Source organism: Emericellopsis cladophorae (genome assembly GCF_022114955.1).
Source record: "Emericellopsis cladophorae strain MUM 19.33 chromosome Unknown NODE_22_length_311439_cov_122_237611, whole genome shotgun sequence".
Lineage (NCBI taxonomy): Eukaryota > Fungi > Ascomycota > Sordariomycetes > Hypocreales > Bionectriaceae > Emericellopsis > Emericellopsis cladophorae.
The window spans coordinates 268,606-279,069 of NW_026250947.1; the positions used below are offsets into that span (position 1 = coordinate 268,606).

The 10,464-nt window shown below is 56.9% G+C and overlaps 2 protein-coding genes across 2 annotated transcripts; one reads left to right on the forward strand and one right to left on the reverse strand.

Annotated features, from left to right (window-relative positions):
• Positions 1-1,792: 1,792 nt before the first annotated feature.
• Positions 1,793-7,050, reverse strand: J7T54_002320 (Nitrogen assimilation transcription factor nit-like protein; the record flags this gene model as incomplete). The annotated part of the gene is made up of 5 exons (XM_051506501.1): positions 1,793-2,915; positions 2,968-4,596; positions 5,268-6,334; positions 6,384-6,929; positions 7,012-7,050. 5 exons carry the CDS (start codon positions 7,048-7,050, stop codon positions 1,793-1,795), a joined length of 4,404 nt encoding a protein of 1,467 aa, XP_051362283.1.
• Positions 7,051-7,474: 424 nt separating this feature from the next.
• J7T54_002321 (Chromosome transmission fidelity protein-like protein) lies at positions 7,475-10,434 on the forward strand (the record flags this gene model as incomplete). The annotated part of the gene is made up of 3 exons (XM_051506502.1): positions 7,475-8,722; positions 8,774-9,942; positions 10,011-10,434. 3 exons carry the CDS (start codon positions 7,475-7,477, stop codon positions 10,432-10,434), a joined length of 2,841 nt encoding a protein of 946 aa, XP_051362284.1.
• Between the last annotated feature and the right edge of the window lie 30 nt (positions 10,435-10,464).

A 10,464-nucleotide genomic window follows, 5' to 3' on the forward strand; every position in this document is an offset into this window, starting at 1 on the left:
TGAGACATGGATTCGTCAGAAAGGCACACAAAGAATGTTGATTACAGGGTCGCTGACCATGTTGCTCGTGCTCCTTCCCCAATTTCAAGCCACCATCGGTGGCTGCTTCCAATTTGCCTTCTCCTGCTCTCGCGCCTTCCAAGTCCCAACAACATCTGGCACGACATGCCCGTCACCTCTTGCACGCGGTCAGCTGATCGATCTGATGCCACTCAGCCTCGCGCAGTTCCTCCCCGCCCAGACAGACAGCGCCTCTCACCGACGATCGACGCGCCCTCGACGCCTCCTGACCACGTCCGCTTGTGGTTCGGTGAGGATGACGGCTCCCGACTCCTTCTACTAGTAGTGATTCATTCCCCAACTCGAACCCCACGCTAACCCAAATCACCACACGTTTCGAACGTCGGAGTGCGGGCCGACCGTCCATGCGGAGAAGCCCCGGTCCTGATTTTGCACCAATCGCTCAGCAGGGCACTCACATCATGGCGAGCAGGGGTCCCTGCGTGCCTGTTCTGAGAGCCAGAGACCTTCGCAGACGGCTGCGGCCTGCCCGTTCGCCGACAAGTCGAGGACGCAATGGCTGGCTCGATCATCCCTCTAATTTCACTCAGCTTCCAAGATGCATCTCATCATGCTGCATTGAATAATCCGGATCTGAGACGTGCCAATGACCAAGGTATGACTAAGTATGTAGGTACAGACATATATCCGTATCCGTATCCGTACTTGTAGCGTCCATATGTGGCAGCGGGTGAACAGGCTCGAAGACGTGGCAACAAGCACTCAACAAGTACTACTGTATTACGCTGTGGCTTAGAAACGCGGGCTCACCATGGTTTCCCTCAGCGAGTACAACTATTTTGTGCTGTATGTAGCCCATAGATAGAAGGAGTCCACGCAAGACAAAGGAGAGTGGTATTGGCGCACTTGGGGTTCATCTTCTTGGACAGCCCAGATGAAGTGTGGTCCAACGTCTGACCGTAATATGCAATTCATCATCTCAGTCCGCGCAGAGATGACACTGATGTAACGCCAGCTATTGGCCTGGAACCGCGTTGAGAACTTGAGAAGTATTGGTTATTAGTACACCACGCACCTTGTTATTATAGTAATCTTCCCTTGGTCCGAGAGGACTCAGCACTGAAACAAGATACGTACCGCCATCAAGGATTGCTCAATGACACCGCCCCTCCAGGGCTACCAATGATAATGCTCCTACATATTAAGAGGCGGTCATTTTAATTTTTCCCCAACATCGGCGAACATACGACCCTCCTACGTGTACGTCTGCCTTGCCACCCAGGGGCCGAGCCCCATGGGATACGCACGTGCGTAGTAGCCTGATGTCCCCTTCCGCATAGCCAGAGGATCTTTGGTCACATTCAGCGCAGACAAGCTTTCAGGGTCTCTGGGGTGATAGAATGAGTCTGGGGCCTCTGGGCCCTCCCCGCATGGGTCCTGCGTCCGCGATGCAAACGTTCCGAAGAAGCATGCCGTTGGACATATGATTGTCGAGACCGATTTACCCGACATGTCTTGTCTTCAAGGGTCCAACTATATACGGAGTAGATCGACATTCGGAGCGAGGGTGTCAGGACTCAAACCGGATCTTTGTGTTGGGAACAACGTGGATCCCCCAGTTGTACTGATTCTCACAGGCTCAAAAAAACATGCGAATTCGATCGCGAAGAGGTATCTTTCCCTGCATTGTCCATGTCGTCTTAAAGTACACCGACACTCCAACGTTGCGTTCTTAAATCTCATTGGAACTCCCCTGACTGTCGTCCATCCATCAGTCCAACCCCGGTAACCACCCACCGCCGTTCAGCGAAGCCCCCAGGCCGTCAAAGGCGCCCTCGACCTCGTCACCGTGCGGTGTTGATCGCTGCTGAAGCTGGCCCTGCCCGCCATCTGGTACGACACCGCCACCGGTGACGTCCCCAAAGACGTAGACACCGCTTGCGGCGTCAGGCTGGCCGGGGGGCAGAGGTCCGCCAGCACCCAAGTTCCAGGTCTCAAAGCTTTGTTGCCAGCGAGCGCTATCGTTGAGGAACCAGTCGTGGCCGTCCATGCTCACACCCGCCGGGGACATTTGAGGACGACTTGTTGCCATGACCACTCCAGCTGGCGGCTCCTGGTCCTCCGGCGTGCGTGTATTCGCTGCGAATCCAGCGTAACGGGCATCGTTGACGGGCGACAGTCCAGTGGGCCAGGATGCCAATGGTGATGGCGTAGAGAACCCCATGTCCTGAGGTAAGCCTTGGGCCTGAGGGGACTGTGGCCGCGATTGTCGATGTTGCTGCACCAACGCCTCGACCTGAGGATTCAGGCCCATGTCTACGGGTTGGCCCTGTGTCTGCTGAGTCAACACCTGCTGAGGGGGTTGACTCAAAGGACTATTATGTACCCTGGCGTGACCGCCATGTGGAGCAGAACCCCTTTCGAAATTATTTGCCGTTCTTCCCTGCTGCCCATGGGGTGACGGCACTTCAGACGTGCTGTAGTATCCGTATTTTTCGTCTGTCCTCTGCAAGACAAATGCGGCGTCCTCGGGCAACTCGCATCCCCACTTGCGAGCCAGGACGCTGAGGATGCATAGCGTACGACGAGCACACGGCCAGTCCTCCGCAATCTCTTCGAGATGTTTCACGCCGTGTATGATATCGCGACGCGCCGTACGCTCGGGCAGGTTCAGCAGGTGAATGGTGCACGCCGAGTGCGTCATGTACACGGCAATGTTGCAGATTTGCCGCATGTTCCACGTCTTCTTGTATAACCGCATGAGCTTCGATATGGCTCCCGCGTTGGCTGTGCAGATGCGGCGAGGTGATACGTGGACTGGCAGAGGGGAAGCTGAGGGAGCGTATTTGAGGAACGGCCGGAAGAGGTGAATGTACTGCAGATGGAAGAACATACTGTGTCATGATTGGTATCACGCCAAGTTTGTTGCTGTGGGAGGTCACTTACTGCATGAGAATGACATTGGGCAGCTGACCTTCCTTGGCCTCTAGCTCCATGGGCAACTTCTGCCGCCACTCCTCGAGTCGTCGATGCAGCTCGCTCAGCTTCTTCAACTCGACGGCCTTGCCGCTTGACCGCCCAATGTGGTTGGGATGGTAGAAGAATATCAAAAGGTCGCTGCTGATCTCGGATAGCTCGGACAGCTGTAGAGCCACTGCTCGAGTGCGTGCCGGCTGCGCCCACTCGTCGTCGAACCCAGTGTCCGGGAAAGGCGACCACATCTCAGCGTCCTCGTCCGGGAACACGTCGAATTTGGCCACGTTGAAAGACCCCTTGGGTAACTGCGGCAAGCGCCCGAGGTAATTGGACCAGACCTTGTCGAACTGGAAGCAGCCCCAGAACGTGATCCGCCGGGCATCTACCTCATGCTCCGGCATTCTCTCCCTTTCCATGTTGTCCATCTCCAGGTTCAGCCCAATGTCCTGCGCCATACGGAAGCTCATGCCGCTGTAGACCCAGCCCTTGGCCTCCCGCGCGCAGCCGGCTTCGCGGACGGACATGAGTGCCAGGGCCTGTACCGTCACCAGCCGAGGTCGCTCGTACTCGCCATTCTCGATGATGAGGCGCTTGGCTTCCGCGAAGAAATGGTCGCCTTTTGTGCGACTGTCTCCGGGGACTGCATAGGCGCCCGGGACGTCGGTGAAGTGGCAGCCCAGCGCAAGCATGGTGTTGACGAGCAGCGCAGAGCAGTGGACGGTAGCCCCCTGTCTCTGTTCCCGCGCCACCTCCAGGCTTCCTTTGAGGAAGTCCCTCTCGAAAATTTTGCGGGACAGCGTCGTGAAGTAAGGGTAGTGGTAGTTGAAGTACTTGTTGATGAGCATACTGATGAGGGGCGCGTCGTCCGTCACGCGTGTCCAAGTCGCAACAGCGTCTGCCCCAGGATTACACTCGTCAGCCAGGGGCTCGTCGCTCAGGCCGCTTTGGGGATCACTGAGATAGATTAGATGCGACGTTCCGCCGATGAAGCGAACCGATCCGTTCTCCAGACGCAGCTCGCCCATCTTGCGGGCGAGCGCCCTCTCACCATCAATGGCGTTGCCGGTCTCAGTGGCACGGGTGTCGCCACCTGCGTCGTCGTCGGACCCTTCGGAGAGCATCTGGTCATTCTCAGGGCCTTGAGACAGAATACCCTCTGCTACCGAGTCGAGACTGTCGCACGTCCTGATCTTCCTCACAATGTCAAACGCCTCGTCCTCTGATGCGTTCAGGATCGCCTCGATCAAGATCTGCAGGGTGGAATTGCGCGCCTTCATACTGTCGGCCTTTTCCTTGTACACGCCCTTTCGCCGATGGTCCGAGTTGGGATCATAGATGCACTCTGTGCCGTATACGCTCGCGCATGCTGCGCAGCTCGGGACCGCGCCATCGCACTTGGACTTGCGTTTGCGGCACGCGATGCAGGCAGTACTGACGCATCGTCTCTTGGGGCTAGAGGCGCCCGTTCGTCGGCGAGATGGCTTCTTTTTGCTGGGTGCCGACGCCGCAGACGTGTCTGCGCTGACAGACGAGGCTGGTTGTGGATGATGCAGGGCTTGCGACCAGTCACTCTGGTTGCCAGCAGCAGCGCCGGCACCACTGTTGACGTTATTCATGTTAAGGACCCGTGACCCGTGAGCCGTCGCAGTTGGGCCGAGATTTGTAGATCCTAATAAATCCCGTGGCTGACCAATGAGGACGGGTCTCGGATTTCATGTGTGGCCTCGAAAGCAATCGCTTGGATGAAGAGCGCGAATCGTGCGATAGCCGGATTTGTTCATGCTCAGCAGCAGGCTGCTCGGGTGAAAGAGGAGAATGGCTGTGCACATGAATGTACCTGCCAGTGAGATGCATTCAAATCTCACATTTCAAGGCTCCGTAGAGATCATGTAGATGGATATTGTACGTATCAGCAAGTGAGCGACAAATGGATGGTGAGGTCTGATAACGATCTTGAGGGGAAAACGTGGGATGATGGTACAGGGTAGGCAATAGTAGTGGTGCACATCGAAATGTCTTATCAGACACGTCCGTCGATTCTGTCAACTGTTGAACACAACTGCATGGCCAGACACGCATTGGGATCTCCCATTCCTATACTTGAGAGACGTACGTTCAAGACATTCATGGATCTGCGAGAAAGTCTTTACTTCTCAACGTACAATCGCCGCTGTCGCGCTTTTGTACAATTATACAACACGTCTAATATACAGACCCCCACGCCCTGACTATCTTACATGGTAGCATGCTTCGCCCCCCGGCCGACATACCAGTTGTGTGCCAGCTGGTTGGTGAAGAAGTTGAACGGCGTTGGCACTTCACCCATGCCCTTTCTCGCCACGGGGTGACGCAGGTAGACGGCAGAGCAGGTGGTGTGGTTGACCTCGAGATAACGCGGCACAAAGACGAACGGCTTCATGAACGGCCGAGGCGCCCAGGGCGTGGGGTAGGGCTTGTGCTCGTCAATGGGGTTCTCAGCATCGGAGCGGAGCAACCTCGCGAGGTCCTTAAACTCTTTGACCGATAGCCTGTCCAGGCCGACGGATACGGCGACGTCGCTATCGGACGTGTGTCCCGAGAGCCAAAGGGCCTTCTGGGCGTATTGCCGCGGCGTCTTCTGCCCCGGTGCGTTGGCAGCCTGGGAGCTCTGCGACTTCTCGTCGTGTAGCATGCTCAAGCTCTTCATGTTGGTTTCCAGCTGGCTGATGAGCTCCTTGGTGCTCGTCTGTGCTGATGTGTCCATGTCCAGCGCGCGGCCCACTTGGTCCCTAAAGCTTCGCAGCTTAAACTCTCGCCAGAGGGGGTCGTTCTTCTCACTCTGGTCGCGGATCAGAAGCTTGGCATCGATCAATGCGGTCTCGAGCTTGAGCCTCTTGAGTTCCTGACCCTCCTCGTTGGACAACAGCCTCTCTGCGCTGGGCTTGGCCGCACTCTCGCCACCTTCTACACCCTCGGCCGCCGCCTCCTCGACACCCTCGGCCGGGGTCTCGGTCTGAGCCTCTGCTGCTGCTGCTCCGTCTTTGCCCTTTCCTTGTGAATAGATGGCGTAGCGGAATTTTTTGATGACTTGTGCTTCGTCGAATGCAGTCTTCTCTTCACCGTCCTCGTTCACCTCTGTCGCTTTGGGGTTGGCGGTCTCCTCGAATTGGTCGTTCCATACTCGTAACCGCTTCTCCATGCTGTCGTAGAGTTTCTGGTTGTTCTTGAGCATCTTGACGACCTTGGCTGTTTCCAGCTTCGTCTCAGGGTTCTTATGTTTGCTGACAGCGGAGAGGACTTTGCCCACGTCAACTTGGAACATGTCGCCAGGGTTCAGGCGATAGGCAGGGTAGACCATCTGTATCCTAGTCAGTGCCCGTTGTCGTGTCACTGCCTGGCTAGCTCACCTTCTTGCCATTGACCGTCACAGCACCGTGGACGACCATCAACCTCGCTTGACGAATGCTCGTTGCGAACAGCGACCGGAAAACAGCCATGTCCAGCCTCCGCTCCACCGGCGCGTAGGTCATCTGCATGAGAGGTGTAATGTTACGGTGCTCCAGTTCCATCTCGCGAGTAACCTGTGATCCGACTCTGGTCGCTGCGACGTGTCCCACCTCGTCCTGTCGTTGCCCACGGGGAAACCACGTCGCATAGTCGTCGGCCGCCACCTGGCGTGCTCCCATGCCCGATCCACGGCCGGTAGCCTGCTCTGAACCGTCATGCTCTGCGAGGTAGCGCGGGTCCATCTCAACGACAGAGGCGAGCTGCCGGGTGAACATGCGCTTCCATTTCTTCTCGGGTATGTGCTCGCCGTGGTAACCGCGCGTCGTTGACTTGGCCTCCCACTTCTGCTGGAAAAAAGTTCGCATCGAGGCACGCCCCATGTCGACGGAGCCGACGCCTTTGGCGATGTTGTATAGATTGTGCTTGTTCCATGACAGGCGAAGTTTCTGTCTTGGGTCAGCCTCTTTGGTCACAATGAGGCAGGGCCTAGGATCGCAAGGATCCCTCAAGGGCATAAATGAAACTTACGGGTCGCCTCAAATTGAGGTACCTTGCCGGTCTGCGCATTGTGGCGTGAGGAGGTCGACCGTGTCAACAGGTAAAGAATGAATTGGGCCTCCTTGCTGAGCAGCCAGACGTATTGTCGCGTGCTGTGTTGTTACTCGCTGGTCTCCAAAATTTGGCGACTTGGAAGCACGGGATATCCTTAGTCCGGAATCTGCCCCATGGACATGCTGACTCAGCTTTCCTCCGAGGCGACGGCCGGCTCTAACGTGGGGCAGCTCAGACGCGCGACGCGTCTCACACAGCACTAAACGCGAGGCGCGCTGCTTCACTACCATCAGAACTGGACCTGGAAATTCAGCATCTCCTAAAGCCCACATTCAACGTTTGATTTCCAGCGAACCTTGAGCCGATCGAACATGCTGTGAATGCGTATCAAGTCCGACCACCAGCCATTGAATCGGACTACGCCGCCAAACCTCGGAATATGCTTGCCTTCGAAACCTCAGTGCCAGTTGCTGGTGTGTCACCAGCCAGCAAGCGGGATAGACCCCATGATGATCGAACTAGCAAACCCAAAGCTCGAGCAGCCGGACCTTTCATCACGGACGACTCAGACTCGGAGGAGGAGGAGGACCCGGTAGCCACAGAACAGGATGCAGCACACGACGAGCCCTCACCCAAGAGGCGAATGCTCGAGAAACCCGACCAGGACACAGTCTCGCTGGACCTCGAAGCTGAGCGCCGAAATGCCCAATTGCCTACCGAGCATGTAGACTCCCGTGACTCTGGGCCGGCCTGGACGCAAGGGCGCGCACTTTTCCCAAAATCCTTCCTCGACACGCTGACACCCAGCTCTTATACCATCAACACCTGCACGGGCAGGTCGCTACACATAAAGGAACGCCAGACCTCAGAAGCCCAATCGTTCGAGCAGATGGCAGCTGCACGGACAACGACAAAAGAGGGTCGTGCGAAAAGGGCATACTACGGCATTGATATACACAATCTCATGAAGACTGCACAGGCAGAGATCGACGCCACGCCTGCTGGGCAGCCCACGCCAACGAGCGAGGTTCTCCCAACTGTGGAGGCGGCCCCCAGCAGGAAGAAATCCAGGAAACATTTGTTGTGGACGGAGAAATATAGGGCGAAGAATTTCATGGACCTTTGCGGTGACGACAGCACAAACAGAAACGTCCTGCGGTGGTTGAAAAGATGGGATCCCGTGGTCTTCCCTGGCGCAGGTAAAGCAAAACCTGTCATTGCCAAACGGCCTGGCGCACAGCAGCAGCAACAGCAGGAAGAGGAGAAACCACACAGGAAGATCCTCATGCTGACTGGACCACCCGGGCTGGGAAAGACCACGTTGGCGCACGTGTGTGCAAAGCAAGCTGGGTACGAGGTTCTCGAAGTCAATGCAAGTGACGACCGCAGTCGCGACGTTGTCAAGAATCGCATCAGGACCAGTCTGGGGACAGAGAGCGTCAAGACGGTGACCAATACGAAAACGGGCGGGGCTGGACAGAAGCCTGCCAAGCCGGTTTGCGTTGTCGTCGATGAGGTAGACGGCGTCGTCACTGGCTCAGGTGGTTCCGGCGAAGGTGGCTTTGTCAAAGCCTTGATCGACCTTGTGATGCTGGATCAGAAAAACACAAACAGCGGGGGCAACTCGGGGGCGTCCCAGGGGCGCAAGAAGAAAAAGGGGGACGACTTTCGACAGATGCGTCCACTTGTTCTCATCTGTAATGATGTATACGCTCCATCGCTGAGGCCCTTGCGACAGTCGAACCTGGCAGAAGTCATCCACGTCGGACGCCCGTCCCTGGACGCTGTGGTCGGTCGTCTGAGAGCCATCTTCGACAAAGAGGCCATACCTTGCGACAAGGATGCCTCGCGCAAGCTCTGTGAGGCAGCATGGGGCATGGGAACCGGTGCCGATGCAAAAAAGGGTGCTCAGAACACCGTCGAGGGGGATCTCCGTGGTGTCATGGTCGTTGGTGAATGGGCTGCGGGACGTTTCCGTGCAGCCAACGCGAGCGGGCAGGACCGTCTGACGCGTCACTGGATCGAGAGGCACATTCTGCCCGACCTCGCCAGCGGAGCGGCGGGAGCACGCGGTCTCGGCCGTGGAAGCTCCAAGGACATTGTCAGTCGCATCTTCCAAGAGGGAGGTGGATTTCCCAAACCTGTAGTCAGGATGGAGGCAACACATCACAAGCATGAGCAGCCGACGACAGAACTGGGATTCGGCGAGCAGCAGAAGAAGTACTCGATGGAGCGTCTCCGGGAGATGGTCGATACGAGTGGCGAGATTGGGTACATACTCGCAGAGATCTTTGCCGAATACCCCAACCGGGAGTTCAACGACGACAGCTACCTGACGAAACCAAACCAGGCGTACGACTGGCTGCATTTCCACGACGCTTGTCAGGGGAGGCTGTATGCCAGTCAAGAGTGGGAGTTGGCGCCGTACTTAGGGCAGCCGGTGCTGGCATGCCATCATTTTTTTGCCTCGCCAAAGAGGCATATTGTTGGTCAGGGGTACGACAAGCGCTGGGGCGAGTCGGCGGAGGAGAGCACGGCGGCCCCTGCTCCATTCTCCGGGCCCAGGGCAGATTACGAAGCCCACGAAGCAGAAAAGCACAACCGCGCACAGCTACAGGCCATCCAGGCCCAGCTCACGCCCACGCTGGGCCGTGCATTCCGCAGCGCTGAGGATGTGGCCACCGAGTTTCTGCCGTACCTTACAAGGATTGTCTCGCCCGAGGTGAAGCCCGTCGTAGTGGGTGGCAGCACCGGCTCGACCGCGACCATTCGCAAGGAAAGTGAAAAGGCAATGGTGAAGAGAGCAGCAGAGGTCCTCGCTGAGGTTGGCATTGCTCTGCACAAGGGCAAGGTTGAGGGTGAAGCGCTCAACAGCCGTACACCGCAATACGTGTATCGCATGGAACCGTACGTACCAACGCTTTACAGAGACCCCCTTGCTCTGGATGGTATATGCTAATCTTGGATATGTGCAGCGATCTCGACGCCCTCTCGGCCTTTGACACAGCTTCAAACCTGCTATCCTCGCAAGCGCCGGTCCGGTTCGCTGTCCGACAAGTACTGGACCAGGAGTTGCAACGAACACTTGCCCAGCGTGACGCTGCTGCTCGTCAGGCACGCTTCCTGCAAGGCGGAGGGCCCGCTGCCGTGACGCCGAGTCTACCTATACACAACAAGGAGAACATGGATCACATCATGAGTGATGCCAAGGCGGCAACCATTGTCAAGAAGGATTTCTTTGGTCGCGTGATCGAGGCACGCCCGTTGGCCGAGCTGGACATTAATGCGCAGAAGAGAGCCAGGAAAGAAGAGAGAAAGGTCTGGGTGACCTACCACGAAGGCATGAACAATGCAGTGAGGAAACCAATGTCTCTGCAGGAGTTCCTCCGGGGTCTGTAGGTAGGGATAGCGAGTTATATAACGATGTAT